This window comes from Megalobrama amblycephala, linkage group LG1, assembly GCF_018812025.1.
Source record: "Megalobrama amblycephala isolate DHTTF-2021 linkage group LG1, ASM1881202v1, whole genome shotgun sequence".
Taxonomy (NCBI): Eukaryota; Metazoa; Chordata; class Actinopteri; order Cypriniformes; family Xenocyprididae; genus Megalobrama; species Megalobrama amblycephala.
In genome coordinates, this window is record NC_063044.1 from 31,350,710 (window position 1) to 31,369,183 (window position 18,474).

General features: G+C 35.7%; 1 protein-coding gene across 3 annotated transcripts in view; it reads left to right on the forward strand.

Moving 5' to 3' along the window:
• The window catches only part of LOC125267693 (NACHT, LRR and PYD domains-containing protein 3-like), a 39,819-nt gene that overhangs the window by 11,591 nt on the left and 9,754 nt on the right, over window positions 1-18,474 (forward strand). The window contains exons 4-8 of one of the 3 annotated variants that reach the window (XM_048189571.1): window positions 1,831-3,765; window positions 5,113-5,286; window positions 7,251-7,412; window positions 8,536-8,709; window positions 16,645-16,806. In XM_048189571.1, coding sequence (XP_048045528.1) covers window positions 1,831-3,765; window positions 5,113-5,286; window positions 7,251-7,412; window positions 8,536-8,709; window positions 16,645-16,806 — 2,607 coding nt within the window. The remainder of the gene's footprint in view (window positions 1-1,830; window positions 3,766-5,112; window positions 5,287-7,250; window positions 7,413-8,535; window positions 8,710-16,644; window positions 16,807-18,474) is intronic. The other 2 variants (XM_048189580.1, XM_048189589.1) reach the window with 2 other exon arrangements.

Below are 18,474 nucleotides of genomic sequence, written 5' to 3' on the forward strand. Positions count from 1 at the left end.
TGATTTATTATCAGCTGGAAAAAAAAAAAAAAAATTGCTCTGAATGTGACTCCATTGATATCATTCCTCTGTGTCGTTGCAGTTAGTTGTGGTGTGGACTCCACTATTCTCGTACAGTTAGATATATTTTATTTTTATAATTATCATTACAGGTATCGTTTTTGATGTGAAATGGCCTTTATACTGTATTTTTGAACTGGTTTTACAGCATAAATTATTTTAAGCACACAGTTATATTTCACCGTAGGTCTACATTTGTGCAGAAAGAATTAGAAAAGTAACATTAATTGCTGCATTTTTCTCACAAAAACCAGATAAAGAGCTGGTGTTATTAGGTCATTTAAGCAAACAACTGGCGATAAATCGGATGAAATCCAAACCTTAAGATATCCATTAAAACTTACAGAAAGCACCTCAGCATGTGTTTTACTGAATCAAACAAGCAAAAGATATCTTACCTTATTAAAATTCAAAGTGAAGCCTCCTCCAAGGTTTCACACTCATGAAATCACCTTAAAGGGATAGTTCACCCAAAAATGAAAATTTGATGTTTATCTGCTTACAGATAAATGTCAAATTTGGTGAACTATCCCTTTAAGTCAAAGTTTAAGACTTTTCTTAAGAGCATTTCTTAAATGTTTTATACATGCGGTCCCTGATCTTTATCTGCCCCCAAATGCCTGCTGTGCATCATTAATCTACAGCAGTGTTTCTGATGGACTCCCTCTCCCTTATCTGACACTTCCAATTCAGGTACTGAAGTTTCTTCAACTATTGAGTTGAAGGTGTGTTTGATTAGGGAGTCACAAAAAATGTGCAATCTTGGAGGGGCACAGAACATTGAGGAACTGTATGTCAGGAAATCAGCTGGCCACAACGGATTTATTACATGTTAACTATTTCCCCACCATTGACTGAATTTTTATGGCTTTTCGTGTTTTCACTGTTATGCAGTAGTGAGAGCTATTACACCACTTCTGAAGGAGTACTGAGTCTCCAGATCAAAACTCAGGGAAAAAAGGAGCAGAAACAAATGATGAAAGCATTGCTTATGCACGTTGTAGTTTTTTAAAACTGATTTTCTCAGCTTTTTGTTCAAAATATTGCTTTTCTCAATTAAACTTATCCACATTCAAGTGTTGATAAAAAAGAATGCATGAAGCTAGAATAAAGCGTGTTTTTAAAGCAGAGGCTCTGTTCTTTCTTTTGATATAATATTCATACAACAAAATATTTTTGGGGTATAAAAGTTTTGTAATAATTATCAAAAATGCTGGCGGTTGCTGGCCGAGGAAAGAGGTAAACAAACACTTGTTTCTCAGTGTGGTTGTGGTGTGATATATATAACATATATGATAACATATATTAATATTGAAAATATTTAAATATTTTCTCTATTTTTAAGAAAGTCTTTTTTATGGAAGCTTGTTTCTGCCACTAAATAAAAAATTTAAATAAGGTAGTTGAACGTTTGAATGTCAGAATTGTGGATATAAACTGTCAACTTGGAATTGCGAGATAGAAACTCACAATTCTGACTTCTTTTCTGAGAATTGTGAGATAAACTCACAGTTGAAAAAGAGTGACTATTTTCCTCATAATTGTGAGTTTATATCTCACAATTCTGACTTTATAACATGCAATTGAGACTTTATATCAAGCAATTCTGACCTTATATCAAGCAATTCTGACTTTATAAGTCGCAATTGCGAGAATAAAAGTCAGAATTTATTAAAAAAATGTATAAAAAGCAATTACCTTTTTTATTCAGTGGCGGAAACAAGCTTCCATACTTTTCTGTTTGTTTTGTCTCTCTATTCGTCTTTTCAGTGGTGGGAGAGCTGACCAGATCAGATATGTGTCCTGTCAGACCTGCACATCCTCTTCCTGTCAGAAACACATCAGTCATTATAACACAGAAGCAGCCCTGCAGCTCAAATCTCACCAACCAGTGCATGATGATCTTCAGAGAATCAAAGACCAGCACAAATCCAGCATGAAGAACAGATATGAGAGCTTATTTGAGGGAGTCAGACTACAAGAGCATCAGACCCTCCTGAACAGGATTTACACACAGCTGTACATCATAGAGGGAGAGAGTGAAGGAGTGAATGAAGAACATGAGGTGCTACAGATGGAGAAAAGTTACAAGACACTCCAAGACACTCCAATCAACTGCAATGACATCTTTGATCCTTCACCTGAACCAGGACATGAGGAGAAGAGAAGAGAGAATAAAGACAAAATCAAGATTGTTCTTACTAAAGGCATCGCTGGAATTGGAAAAACCGTCTCTGTGCAGAAGTTCATTCTGGACTGGGCCGAGGGAAAAGCCAATCAGGATGTAGATTTCATGTTTGTGCTTCCATTTAGAGAGCTGAACTTGATTAAAGATCATCAGTACAGTCTTCACAGACTTCTGCTGGACTTTCATCCTGAACTTCAAGATCTGGACTCAAAGATATATGATGAATGCACAGTTGTGTTCATCTTTGATGGTCTGGATGAAAGCAGAATTACACTGAAGTTTTCAGACAGTGAGAAAGTTTCTGATGTGACTGAGACTTCATCAGTGGGTGTGTTGATGTCAAACCTCATGAAAGGAGATCTTCTTCCCTCTGCTCTCATCTGGATCACCACCAGACCAGCAGCAGCCAATCAGATCCCCTCAAAATACATCAACCGTGTGACAGAAATTCAGGGATTCAATGACCCTCAGAAGGAGGAATATTTCAGGAAGAGAATTAGTGACGAGAATCAAGCCAGCAGAATCATCTCACACATCAGAAGAGCAAGAAGCCTCCACATCATGTGCCACATACCCGTCTTCTGCTGGATCTCAGCCACTGTGCTTCAAAACATCCTGAAACAAGATCTGAGTGCAGAAATCCCTCAAACTCTGACTGAAATGTACATGCACTTCCTCCTCATTCAAACTAGTATGAGGAACCAGAAGTATGAAGAGAGAGATCCAGAGAAACTCCTGCAGTCCAACAGAGACGTGTTTGTGAAACTTGCTGAACTGGCTTTCAATCAGCTGATGAAAGGCAATGTGATGTTCTACGAGGAGGACCTGAGAGAGAGCGGCATAGACGTCACTGACGCCTCAGTGTATTCTGGGATTTGCACTGAGATCTTTAGGGAGGAATCTGTGATTTATCACAGGAAGGTTTACAGCTTTGTACATCTGAGCTTTCAGGAGTTTTTTGCAGCACTTTATGTGTTTTTCTGCTATTTACACAAAAACAGTGAAGTTCTGAAAATGTTCCTGACAGGAAAGTCCAGAACTCAGTCTGGGAATGTTTCTCTGGATGTGTTTCTGAAGGAAGCAATGAATGAAGCCCTGAACAGTAAAACTGGACATCTGGATCTTTTCCTTCGATTTCTTCATGGCATCTCACTGGAGTCCAATCAGAGAGTCTTACAGGATCTGCTGATTCACACAGAGAACAACCCAGAGAGCATCAAGAAAATAACCTACAACCTCAAACGAGGTCAAAAAAACAATGTCAGTCCTGAAAGATGGATGAATCTGTCACACTGCTTGATTGAGATAAAAGATAGTTCTGTTGTTAAAGAAATGCAGGCATTTTTGAACTCTAAAACAAAAAGAAAAAATCTTTCTCTTGCACAATGTTCAACTTTGGCAAACATGATCCTGATGTCAGAGGAGGTGATGGATGAGCTTGACTTTATGAAGAACATCAAATCAAAAGAGGGGAGATGGAGACTGGTACCTGCTGTGAGGAACTGCAGAAAAGCCATGTGAGTGGGAAGATTTAATAATATTACAATATAAATATAATGTGAAAATTTGTGATTGAGGTTTGTTGAGTATTTTCTGGGTTTGCGTTCACAAGCATAAAAGAAACTTTTTTACTTGAACAAACTTTTAATTTTCAATCAAAAAATGCTATTAGTTTTATGAAATAGATTTGTGCTTTGATTTGTACTAAAATAGATTTGTACTAAAAATAACCACCCTTACAGAAAAAAAACATGAATTTCCCATGCTTTTCACATGATCACAGATTTCACATGGGAACTGTTCAAAAACCACATGATTCCTATGTGCAAAGTAAGTGATTCACATGCAACTTACCAGTAAAACTAGTCCATTTCTAAGGTGGTAGTTCATATTAATCTAGTCAGTTGGACTAGTTTATTTAATAATCATTTCTATTAGGATTTAAAAAAAAAAAAAAAAAAAAAAAAAAAAACAATGTAATGCCACTCTGCTAATAAGACTTTTCATAATAAAGTTTTGTATAAAGAAAAAAGAACTTGAATATTTGAAGTGTCATACACATAATGCTCATAAAATATGGCTTTTAATTAAAGGGATAGCTCACCCAAAAATGAAAATTTGATGTTTATCTGCTTACCCCCAGTCCATCCAAGATGTAGGTGACTTTGTTTCTTCAGTAGAACACAAATGATGATTTTTAACTGCAACTGTTGCGGTCTGTCGGTCAAATAATGTGAGTGAATGGGAACTCTATTAATAAGAATCAAAAAAACATGACAGACAAATCCAAATTAAACCCTGCAGCTCGTGACGACACATTGATGTCCTAAGACACGAAATGATCGGTTTGTGTGAGAAACTGAACAGTATTTATATTATTTTTTACCTCTAAAACACCACTATGTCCAACTGCGTTCAGCACTCGGTTAGAGGTAAAAAATAATATAAATACTGTTCGGTTTCTCGCACAAACTATTCGTTTAGTGTCTTAGGACATCAATGTGTCGTCATGACATTTTTTCGACTCTTATTGATAGAGTTCCCATTCATTCGCATTATTTGACTGACAGACCGCAACGGTTGCAGTTAAGAATCATCATTTGTGTTCTACTGAAGAAATAAAGTCACCTACATCTTGGATGTGCTGGGTTTAAGCAGATAAACATCAAATTTTCATTTTTGGGTGAACTATCCCTTTAAGTCTTTATTTTATTCATTTGACTTTTATTTCATTTGACATTTTCCTGCTGTAAAGACCAGAGAGTGAATAAACCATCTTTTCTGGTGAAGTTGGTTAATCAAGGATTTCTTTCAACCTTATAGAGACACCAGCATGCCTTTCAAGCAGAGTTCTTCTTTTTCAGATTGGCAGGCTGTAAACTCACTGATCAGCACTGTGAAATTGTGGCTTCAGCTCTACAATCATCAAACTCCCCCCTGAGAGAGCTGGATCTGAGTAAAAATCACCTGCAGGATTCAGCGGTGAAGCTGCTCTGTGCTGGACTAAAGAGTCCAAACTGTCAACTTAACACACTGAGGTTTGGCTTTCACACTGATTCATTCAATATGTAAATGTCTAAGTACAGAGATTCCCTTTTTCTTGAATGTTTAGGAAGAAAATAAGAAGTGTCCCACTTAAACAGTATTTCCTAAAAACAAATGGGGTTTCATTTTAAGACATCTTTTAATGTTCTACTTCCCTTTTTTTTTTTTGACATGGGTAAGAATCATTTTAAGCTTTCAGTAAAGGTCTAATGTAAGGTTATATAGCATTTGGAGCCTAAATAAAATGGTTTTATTTTTTTTATTTTTTTTAAATGTTGTTTGAGGTTTATTTTATAATGTTTATAAAGTTAGTAAAAAAAAGTCATATTTGCAAAAAAAAAAAAAAAAGATAAGTTTTTTTAAAACCCTCTGACTAATGCTCTCCTTTTTTAGTACTGTGGCTCCTTTAAGACTTGTCAGAAATGGCCACTGTTATGAATAGCTAATTTCATTGCATATACTCACTTGGATTACTCCATCGTCTGCTTTGAGTTTACTCCCTCATTCTGGTCTCTTTGTGTGCTCGTCTCACCTGCCAACATAGAACTGTTGATCTTGAGTTATTTGCTGTCCTTGTTCCCTCCATCATCATTATAATTACCTGCATTTCCTGTCATCCCACTAACTTTTCAATAAACCCCACTGTAGAGTTCATCTTCTATCTTTGAATCCTGTGACAGATACACTTTAAAGGTGTCATTGTATTTTTTGGCTTACATTTTCCCCATACAAACATAACCCAGCAAATGTTGCATACAATTTGTCTTAAACATTTGATTGAACTTCAGCAGTATAACTTTGGCCAAATACTTAAATCCAAATACTTAAATTCTGCCAAATACCATGAAAACTGTGATGGCATGTACATGAGTATTACGTGTTTATCCACCTTATTTTTCAACACAAAGGTGAGGTGTTTTCTGTGAATGTGGGAGACTTCTGATTTATTAGCCACTATAGCAAAGTGCAGTGAACTGTAAAAATAAGGTGGATAGTCATGCATGTTTGGTGCAAGTGCTCTGTAAAAGAATGTGTATGCACAGGCGCATAGTCTTTCTTTACAAAGTAATATCGCCAACTACTTGTCTGGCATACATAATAGTGTAACAAATAGCGTTTTTAGTCATTTTTGTGGAACTGTGTGAACGGGGATTGTTTTGATAACGTTGTCATCTGTACAGAGTTTTTAGTACATCATTGTCGTGTAAATGTACCCTAAAAGGAAAAGCTGACTGAACGAATGATTCAACATGCGTCTGATAATTACAACAGTTGCAACCATTATTAAAGTTGGTTTGTTCATTCTTAATAATTATGGGTTAAGAGATTCTCTAAGCAAGAAGACAAAGTCTTTGCCAGCAGTTTGTAATTTATGTTGTGAATAACTATAAGCCTGTAAGATGAACAAGGTGTGTTCAAATCCTCCACCTGAGGCAACTGAGTGCAGCGTCAGACAAGTTTACAATTTGTGTGGGTACAGGATGGATGTACAGATATGTGCACAGGAAGTAGAAGAAAATAATTTGTCATGGACTCCTTCAAAATTTAAATATCTAAAAATAAAGTAAAGGTTATTTTATGTTAAAGCTGCAGAATGTAGCAGTCTTCTGTCACATAAGAGCAGCCTAATTAAAGGTAGCCAATCTCATTATATTATAATTTGGATATTACCATAGAATCACAATTTGTTATCAATTAACTTGCTGTTAGTGAAGGTGGGACATTTATATCAGATTTATAGTCCATTAACATTTAAATGCCTTAGTCAAAACATAAAATGTATTGATTTGTTTCTGAAACTTTTTGCAGTGTTGTCTTTACAGTCCTGTAGAAGGGGTGCTGCAGGACCCTCAGGATCGAATATCCTGTGTCTCTGCTGCTGTATCACAAATCCTAGAAATGAATGTGAAACATTTGTAAAAATGAAGCACACTAACATGAACACTTGTTGTTGTAGATTATCTGGCTGTATGGTGACAGAGGAAGGTTGTGCTGCTCTGGCATCAGCTCTGAGTTCAAACCCTTCATACCTGAGAGAGCTGGACCTGAGCTACAATCACCCAGGAGAATCAGGAAAGAAGCTGCTCTCTGAATCACTCAAACATCTGGAAAAACTCAAGTATGTTGAACAGAATGTATGTTAAGAATCATACTGCCTGATGTTCATCTTTTTGTATTTTAATTGTTGTACCATCCTGCTGTAAAGAACAGAGAGTGAATTGTCAGCCAGCTTTATCTTTTATGGTGAAGCTCGTTAATCAAGGATGTAATCTCACTGATCAACACAGTGAAATTGTGGCTTCAGCTCTACAATCATCAAACTCTCTGCTGAGAGAGCTGGACCTGAGTAACAATGACCTGTGTTGTTGCGTTGTCCACTAGCCTATTTTCACTGCTGTTAAAATGCGCATGCAAAGCCTACTCATTCATGTAGCCTATTAGGGAAAACTACGCTATTACTCTTAATACCCAAAGATGTATTATTTGTAGCCTATAATTCACATTTCTATGTTTTACTTTATTACAAGAAGAAAGTAACATAATACATAGGTCTATTAAGAAATATTTTTAAAAAGAAAAAATGGGGTATTAACGTACTGCATTACAGCGCAGTCCTTGAAAAAGTAAACACAATTTTGACATTTACTCTATGGAGGACCAAATTACGCAAAATGAAATAATTAAATAAATAATGAATTCAATAAAACAACAATTTAATGTAATAGTTTTTTCTAATAGTTTTTTCTATAATTAATTTATTTAATTATTAATTCAATTATTAAATAAATCAATAAATAAATGTATCTATTTATTTTGTAAAATTCCATAAAAACACAAAATTTATTGTTTAATATATTTCACAATATCCTATTTCACACACTATTATTATGTTCAAATATATATTTTTTCATAATTAAATGTGCTTTTTCAAAAAGCTGTTTTTCATAATAATGTGCTGCATTTTTTTACGAATGACACCTATTTGACGAATCACGCATTTCCAAAGCACGATTTTCCCAAAGATTCTTTTCATAATAATAGAGGACATTTCAAAAATGCCAATCAACAGGCAGTTGATTGTTCATCTTTTTGTATTTTAATTGTTGCACCTTCCTGTTGAAAATAACAGAGAGTGAATTGTCAGCCAGCTTTATCTTTTATGGTGAAGCTCGTTAATCAAGGATGTCTTGAAATCTGATGTGGACACCAGCATGCCTTTTAACCAAAGTAATTTTTTTCAGATTGGCAGGCTGTAATCTCACTGATCAAGACTGTGAAATTGTGGCTTCAGCTCTACAATCATCAAACTCCCTGCTGAGAGAGCTGGACCTGAGTAACAATGACCTACAGGATTCAGCGGTGAAGCTGCTCTGTGCTGGACTAAAGAGTCCAAACTGTCAACTCAACATACTGAGGTATTTAAGAGGGTATTCAACTCATTTTTGTTCAGTACGGTGGGCAGCTTCACTGTTATCATTTATCTGGATACAGAAGGTACTTGAAAAGTTAAGCAGTAACATCCATCATGTCTGCTGTGTTGTCAAGAGTTTTTTTTGGTTCTCACAAAAAAGACTGCTTAAAAAGCCCAAGTTATATTTAAGAAACAGCCAGTAATTTAACAGTGATGCACATGGATGACAGTGCTTTAAAAAAACTCCATGTGGAGAGAGAGACACAGTAATTTGCTCATTGCCATTTGTAAATACATAAGAGATAATCCACGACTTGTCCTATTCGGACAAGATTCATTTAAAGGGTAGATGGAGTAATGTAATTTTACCACAGGACATCTGTAATGTTATTGGCCAATTCACACAGGATAATAAATCTCAGTAAATCTACCAGAAGTGGGAGGGGTAACTCAATTTATGCACCGCCGTCACCTACCTTTCACCATATGTGTGTTACGTATAACATATATATTAGGGGTGTAACGGTACATATATTCGTCCCAAACTGTACGGTACGGACGTCACGGTTCATTTCTTGCAGTTAGACGACAAATCAGTCAGTCACAGGCGATCTACGCTCCAATCCAGAAGGGGGTACACAGTAAAATCCCCAGTGTTAAATTAACACCCAGAGTGTACATATGAGTCCATCTTTCCAGGTGTTAAAAAGTAACACTGAAGCAGTGTTAAAGTTAATGAGATAACTGATTGATGATTGAGTGATGATTGACAATTAGTGGAGACACCTGATGTTAATAAGCAGAATCATTGAAGGAAAGAGAGAAAAAAGGTGTTAATTAATGTTTTATGGAATGTTTCATTTCAAGTCACCATGAAAGAGGTCAGCGTTTGCTTTAGTTGGGCTCTTGACTCTTTACCTTTTATTATTAATTTTTCTCTGGCGGCTCCAACTTTGTGTTTGTAAATCACATTTGTTATGGTCAGAGAAAATATATTCCGGTCACAATATAATTTGATGATATAATCATCATGCGATGGCCTGATGTCTATTAGAGTCTAAATTTCTGACTGTGTGCTTGAGGTGTAGCTGTAGCATTAATGATTGTAGTCCTGTGATTTTACAGCTTGAGATCCAACAGTAGTATGAACTTTTTTTTTAAAGAGTATTATATCATGCTCTAAAGCTTTTGTTTTTAAACACACACAGACATCAAGAATCAGCATATGATTCTCAAGAACGGTGATGATAAATAAATACAAAATACTGACAAACAGATCAACTCTGAACATCACAAAACAAGCTACTGTCACAACAAAACAAATAAAAAAATAAAAGTAAACATGAACAATCTACAAAAATTACAGGACAATTTAGCTGCATAATTTATTCATGCAGCAATGCATGATGGGAGCCATGGATGAGTTTTGATTGGTGGCTCCCATCATGCACTGCAACATGAAGCACTTTGTTTGATTGTCACCATTGTTGAGGGTCATATGCTGATTCTTGATGTCTGTGTGTGTTTCAAAAAAACCCCTCCAAATTATAAAAGCTCTGCTGGATCTCAAGCAGTAACAGATTTACTATAAAGAAATAATATAACATCTATATCACCAGTTAATACTGGATGTCACCAATGAATCTGACCATTTCACAATGAGAAAACACAACCATTATGACTGTGCTTCCCAAAGCATTGTAAACCTAAATTGATCAACTTTGGCTCACAGCACTTTTGGGAAACACAGCTCAGATCATAGCTTATCTGGCTATAACAAATGTGCTCTACAAATACAAAGTTGGAGCAGCCAGAGATAAAATAATGTTAATAAATATAATCAAGAGCCCAACTAAAGGAAATGCTTTTCACCATCATGGTGACTTCAAACTAAACTTTCATTAAAACATTAACATCTAAACATCTGTTAATTCTCAGTAAGAACTTTTGTTGATGTATGACAGAAATCAAATCAAACTGGTTAATAATAAGTGTAATAATGTTTAATGGCTGGAAGTCAGTTGTAGTTGTTGTGTCTCTCTCTTTTTCTCTTGTTGTTTCTTCAGTGATTCTGCTTATTAACATCAGGTGTCACCACTAATTGTCAATCATCACTCAATCATCAATCAATTATCTCATTAACTTTAACACTGCTTCAGTGTTAATTTTTAAACACCCGGCAAGATGGACTCATATGTACACTTTGGGTGTTAATTTAACACTGGGGATTTTACTGTGTATGTGCGGTAGTGCAGAAGAAGAACAGTGCATATGCGAATGACTTGAGCTCTTGAAAACAAAGTCCACTAGGTAGTGCGCACACGTCGAATTCATCTATCTGCGCTCATGAACAAAGGAGAATATTTTGAAAGCTTTACACACTCAACTGTCTGTGAAATGGAGCGGAACATGGAATATTAAAGGGTTAGTTCACTCAAAAAGCCATTCTAGGTGTATATGACTATCTTCTTTCAGACAGACACAATTGGAGATATATTTAAAAATATCCTTAGTCCTCCAATTTTATAGTGGTTGTGAATGTGGGGCCGCGTTTCGAAGACAAAAAATAATGCATCTATACAAAAAAAACTAATCCATATGACTCCAGGGGGTTAATAAAGGCCTTTTGAAGCAAAGCGATGCATTTTTGTAAGAAAAATATCCATATTTAAAACTCTATAAATTCAAATAACTAGCTTCCGGCTAACCCCCTTATGCAGAATGTGCACGTCATTTTGGGTGGAAGAGAAACATTTGACTTGAGGTGATGACGCAATGATGAACACTGACACATAAAGGAGAGAGCAAAACAACACACAGGTCTTAAATTGCAAATTAAATCTAAAACGAGAAAATTTTAAAGAGAAATGTTGGAGGATTTTGATATAAGAGAAGATGAGCTTAAGTTTGTTGCACAGCTCTATTTTTTTGATCTGTGAGAGGCATCTAAGCTTACAATACTCCTACATCCTGCGTCATACATCGCGTCAGGAATTGACTCATTCGGCGCAAGTCAACTTGTGCATTCTGTGTAAGGTCGTTCACCGGAAGCTAGTTATTTGAATTTTTCCTCCAAAAACGCATCGCTTCGCTTCAGAAGACCTTTATTAACCCCCTGGAGTTAAATATATCTCCAATTGTGTTCGTCTGAAAGAAGATACACCATCCATATACACCTTGGATGGCTTGAGGGTGAATAAATCATGAGATAATTTTCATTTTTGGGTGAATTAACCCTTTAATTATAGGAGGGTTGGGCTTAAGCTTTGAATGTTTAAATATAGTTTTTAAGTGGAGCAAATTGTAACTCTGATAATATACAAGTTTCATTTTTCATTATTCTCTTTATTTTGTACTTTTATAACACAAGATGCTTTTCTGTTTTGTAGCTGATTGTGATCAAATACCTTTTGTTTTTATCAGCCCTGCAAAAAATTCAAATGCAAGAGTGCATTCTGCTTAGTGCTTCATACAATAAAGGAGGCTGTACTGTACCAACTAGGGGACTAAATGCCACTAGGTGGAACAAATTGTGATTTGCACTACTGTCTGTTCAAAATTAAATAAAAGAAACCTAGCATTGTGGATTTGTCCCTTTGTCTGGCCCAATTCTCACTTGGTTGCTTATTAGCATGCATACTACTAGGATATTAGCTGTTAGTACTTATGAAGCAGATATTAATGCCTTATTCTGCATGACCATATTCTACATCCCTTAATCCTACCCAATACCTAAACTTAACAACTGCCTTACTAACTATTAAATAAGCAGTAATTATGAGTTTGTTGAGGCAAAGGTCATAGTTAATAGTTAGATAATAGTGAGACCCTAATGTAAAGTGTAAACTTTACATTAACTTTAACTTTACTTACTTTAACGTTAACTTTACTCATGTAAACGAAGGTATGAAGTCCCGCTTTCCAGTTTGCATGTTGTTACCTTTACTCCTGACACAAATTATTATAGTATCATATATCGTAAAACAAAGACAGTATATTGACTCAAAAACCTTAGATCTTTCAAAAATTGTATAATTTGTTTATTATACATATATGTTTAGACAGAAGTCTCTATAATAAGTGTAAACAAAGATAAACACAGTGACACCAGCCTAAGGGCGGGTATTAATGCACATCAAGAGGTTAAATAGATTTTAAAAATTCACATTTTAAGTACATTTTAGTGTGTTCTTAATCATGTTATTGTTATTAGTCTTTTTCACTGAAATACTGAATGACCAATAATGTGACCAATGATGTCTCAAGCATCATCAACCAACATTTCTCCAAATTCTATTAAAAAATGCATTTTAATTCATATATGGTTGCAACAACATTTGGTTTTATTTTTTAAGTGCTTGTTCAAAAAAAAAAAAAAAAAAAAATTGCTTGGTTGACATTTAAAATGGTCTAGTATTGTGAAGATTTTAAAATATGTCTCCATGTAAATAAATGTTGTAAATCAAAGTTGACATCATGTCTTTTGCTTGTGTCTGTTTTGAGTTGAGTGTATACAGGTTAGTTGTCTATGAACTTCAGGGGCCCGTTTCAGAAAGGAGGTTAAGTGAAAATTCTGAGTATGTTAACCCTGAAATGAGGGAAACTCTGGGTTTTCAGAATGGGAGGTATGTCAAACCTGAGAAAGCAGGGTAAGTCAAGCCCGTTTCTGAAAGGGAGGTAACTTGTACTCAGAGTCAGTTACCATGGTAACTTACTCTGTGAACCTAACCTGGTCGGGAGCAGGTTTTCTTCGGTAATCCCAGAGTTTCTTTCGGTTTCCTCCCCCTTTTTAAAGCAGAAGCGATGCTTAAATACTTCATTCATTCATTCATTCATTCATTCATTCATTCACGCTGCAAAAATACTTTTCTTACTGAGTATTTTTGTCTTAATTAAAGTACAAATATCTAAAAATTCTAAAAATCAAGATGCATTTTCTATATAAGAAAATTATATAACATAAAATAAGCCATTGTGGTAATAAAAATAATCTTAATGCAAATGGAAAGCAAGCTTATTCAGAGTGTCTATTACTAAATGGAAATTTACACTAACTCTGCCCACCAATGTCACACAAGGTTAAAAACGGCGTGTGTGATTCAACGGCTTCAGTGGTCTAGGCAGTAGCGGTAATGGTTCAGTCACACTGCACTTTTCGTTCCATTGACTTCCATTCAATCGCATGCACTGTATCTGTCAGTGTAAAGTATAAATAGCATCTAATTACTATTTACACTTATTGCAAAGAACTGCTACTTTTACATGATAAATAGAATATATCACTATTTTCAATATAAGTGTAAATAGCATCTAGAGCATTTGTACTTACTGTAAATAGAATCTATCCCTAAGAAATTATGCTAATTCCACTTAGCGTAAATAGCCGCTGCTGTATTTTTCCAACCTTATTGGCAGATAATTTGCAAAATAAGAAAAATGCACTTAAATTATTATTATTATTATTATTATTATTTGGGCTTGTTTTGCCCGTGGGATAACTTACCATGAAAATTAATATTTGTTTAATAACCATTCTGCCAGTTTTCACCTCTGATATTATAACATTGCTAAAAAAGAATTAAACTTGTATGTGGACGTATTTTGTTGGGTGCTGTTGGTGAATGGTGAATCGTAATATCGGAGCTCCGTTGATCATGGCTTTTTATAGTCGTGGCACTTATCTCAGAGTCAACCTACTCAGAGATGATTGAACTAACTCAATTCAGCTGTTCTGAAACCGAAACCTCAGAGTTTCCCATCCAAGGATATGTCAGCTCAGAGTTCAAGTTTTAACTCAGATTTGGTTGAACCTCCTTATTGAAACGGGCTACATGACTACAAGTGTGCTTAACAGCCAAAAAACAATATACACTAGACCAGAGGTACCCAATCCGGTTCCTGGTGATCTACCTACCTGCAGAGTTCAGATCCAACCCTGATTTAACACACTGTCTGTAATTAAAGTGTTCCTGAAGGTCTTAATAAGCTGGTTCAGCTGTATCTGTATCAGGGTTGGAGCTGAACTTCAGGAAGGTAGATCTCCAACAGGATTGGGCACTATTGAACTAGACATAGATGCATTTACCTGTATGTGTGTACACATGTACATGGGTGGAGTAAATTCACAGTATGCCCACCACCTAAGTCACTACTACAACACTGTAAATAATGTGAAAATAAAAGAAATAAAACTGTGTTCAACTAACAAATAGATTATCACATTATTATCATTATTATTGATAAATGATAATATAATTTTTTGTACAGTGCAGTAGTATTATGGCAATAGTATTATATTTCTTTATTGAATTGTTTACATTTACACAATAATAAAATAATAATAACTGTTGTTGTTGTTGTTGTTGTTGTTGTATAGTCATTTTGAATGGTGGAAAAACAGATTTTCCTTCTTTTTTGTCTTTAGCTGATCACATGCCTGCATATTGGTGAGAACATGAAATCAAACATTTTACGGCCCACTAACAAATTACATTTAAAGGTGCAATCGAATGGAAAATTGAATTTACCTTGGCATAGTTGAATAACAAGAGTTCAGTACATGGAAATGACATACAGTGAGTCTCAAACTCCATTGTTTCCTCCTTCTTATATAAATCTCATTTGTTTAAAAGACCTCCGAAGAACAGGCGAATCTCAACATAACACCGACTGTTACGTAACAGTCGGGATCATTAATATGTACGCCCCCAATATTTGCATATGCCAGCCCATGTTCAAGGCATTAGACAAGGGCAGCCAGTATTAACGTCTGGATCTGTGCACAGCTGAATCATCAGACTAGGTAAGCAAGCAAGAACAATAGAGAAAAAATGGCAGATGGAGCAATAATAACTGACATGATCCATGATATCATATTTTTAGTGATATTTGTAAATTGTCTTTCTAAATGTTTCGTTAGCATGGTGCTAATGTACTGTTAAATGAGGTTAAAGTTACCATTGTTTCTTACTGTATTCACGGAGACAAGAGCCGTCACTATTTTCATTATTAAACACATGCAGTCTGTATAATTCATAAACACAACTTCATTCTTTATAAATCTCTCCAACAGTGTGTAATGTTAGCTTTAGCCACGGAGCACCATCAAACTCATTCAGAATCAAATAAACATTCAAATAAATACAATACTCACATAATCCGACGCATGCATGCAGCATGAATGACGAACACTTTGTAAAGATCCATTTTGAGGGTTATATTAGCAGTGTGAACTTTGTTTATGCTGTTTAAGGCAAGCGCGAGCTCCGGGGGCAGGGAGCGTGAGGAATTAAAGGGGCCGCAGCCTGAATCGGTGCATATTTAAAGCTGCTGTCCGCGATTTTTGGCCCTCTAGTGGTTAATAAACAGAACTGCACGCGTCTTGCGGAAGAAGTCTATGGCGTGTCATGTGTATGTCTATGGCGAGTCACGCAGTTACTGTGATACTCTGCTGCGAGTCCTACCAGTCCGGTCTGAAATAGTCAGAATATAAACACTTATTATAAGTGTACTATAATGATTCAGGATGAGACAAAAACACGGTTTGGAAAATGGATTCATGTTGTATATTCTCATTATATAATTTTTGTAAATTTTTAACACAAAAAAGTTGCGGACTGCAGCTTTAATGATGAAAAATTAATAAAAAAAATCTATGGGGTATTTTGAGCTGAAACTTCAGACACATTCAGGGGACACCTTAGACTTATATTACATCTTGTGAAAAAACATTCGATGGCACATTTAAATGCCTTAGTCAAAACATAAATTGTAGTGATTTGTTTCTGAAACTTTGTGCAGTGTTGTCTTTACAGTCCTGTAGAAGAGGTGCTGCAGGACCCTCAGCATCCCATATCCCGTGTCCCTGCTGCTGTATCACAAATCCTAGGAAAAAAATTGTAAAAATGAAGCATGCTAACATGAACACTTGTTGTTGTAGATTATCTGGCTGTATGGTGTCAGAGGAAGGTTGTGCTGCTCTGGCATCAGCTCTGAGTTCAAACCCTTCACACCTGAGAGAGCTGGATCTGAGCTACAATCATCCAGGAGAATCAGCACTGAAGCTGCTCTCTGAATCACTCAAACATCTGGAAAAACTCAAGTATGTTGAACATTAACAATCATCATGTCTCTGTCTGTTGTCAAGAGAAGTTGTTTGGTTCTCACAAAAAAGCTTGCTCCAAAAGCCCAACTTATATTTATAACAATTGAAGTCACCATTGTGTTGAACAGTGTTTGCTTTTGTTGGGCTCTTGACTTTTCAACGTCACTTTGTCTTTTGCTGATGGTGTTTTTAAAGCACATTTGTCAAGAATAGTCAAGAGAAAATGCAGTCAAGTGATGTTGGTTATGTGCCGACAGTGACACAGTCAACATTGAGTGGCCAGATTCACTGATCTGATCCACAATCTAGTTTATATGAAAAATTAAGTTGAAATTTATGGTAGATGTGGTTTTACAGCATGATATCCAGCAATATTGTGGTAATGAGTTGTTCTAAATACACATTGTGCACAAAACATTTTGAACTACTCTATCATTCAGACACACACAGTATCAGTGTATGAACCTCAATGATGGTGACATTAAAAGTTTCATGTCGCAGTGCATGCTGGGAACCAGCACAGGACAAAACTCACCCATGACTCCCAGCATGCATTGCAGCATGAATAAATGTATCACCATTCATATGCTGATTCTTGATGTCTGAGTGTGTTTGACTGACACCTTATTTCATATCTTTTTTTGTGAACAGTGTGTTTGAAATTCTTCATAATTGACTGGCAGAATCACAATTAGACACTGGATGAGATCAGTGAATCAGACTAATACATGATTAAATCATCGTCATCAATAATCAACCCACATCACAATCACATTTTTATTAATTGGCTTTCTTGTTTTTGCTATAGCAAACATGTTTTAATAAACACGTTACAGCAACCAAAAAGAAAAAACAACTAATACTAAGAAATCAAGGGTCAGTAGCCCAACTAAAGCAAACACTGTTCACCATAACGGTCACCAAACACTTTCAATAAAACATCAACATCTAAATCTCTGTTATTTCTCACTCTGTAGACATCTGACAGAAATAAAGTGGGGGTTTGTTTCACAGAGCCAACAATGGCCGCAAGTTCTGTCGTTACCAATGGAGTTCAGTGGAACTTGCGATCACAGTTTGCTAACAATGCTTTTAGGAAACACACCCCTGGTTAGTAATAAGTGAAGCTGGTAATGCTGTTTGTGGAGTTGTTTAATCCTCTGCTGAGATGTGGAGAGATTTACTGTTTTCTTTTAGTCGGCTGTAGTTCTTGTTTTTTCTCTTTTCTGCAGTGATTCTGCTTTAGTCATTCACTAATGATTAATGATTAATAATTAATTAATTATCTCATTAACGGCAACACTGCTTCAGTGTTACTTTTACTCTTTGTAGTGTGGACACTGCAGGGTTTTTCTGAGGGTTAAAAGGGTGGGATGAAAGGGTGTAAGATAAAAGACGATCAGTGAAATGTATTTTAACAGTTATAAACTGTAAAAGAAGTTTGAAAGGTCATGAAACCCCAGAACACTTTTTTTGAGATGTAAACAGATATGTATAGGCTGCACATCATTGAAAACACTGAAGGTTCTCATTAATGTTATTCATAAGTGAAAAATAGTTATTTTCGCATTTTTCAGAGTGATTTCTGTCTTCCGTTTTGAAAAGCTGAGTCGGAGCAACGTCACGAAATCTGATGTAATCGTGTACTTTCGGCCCAAGTATGGG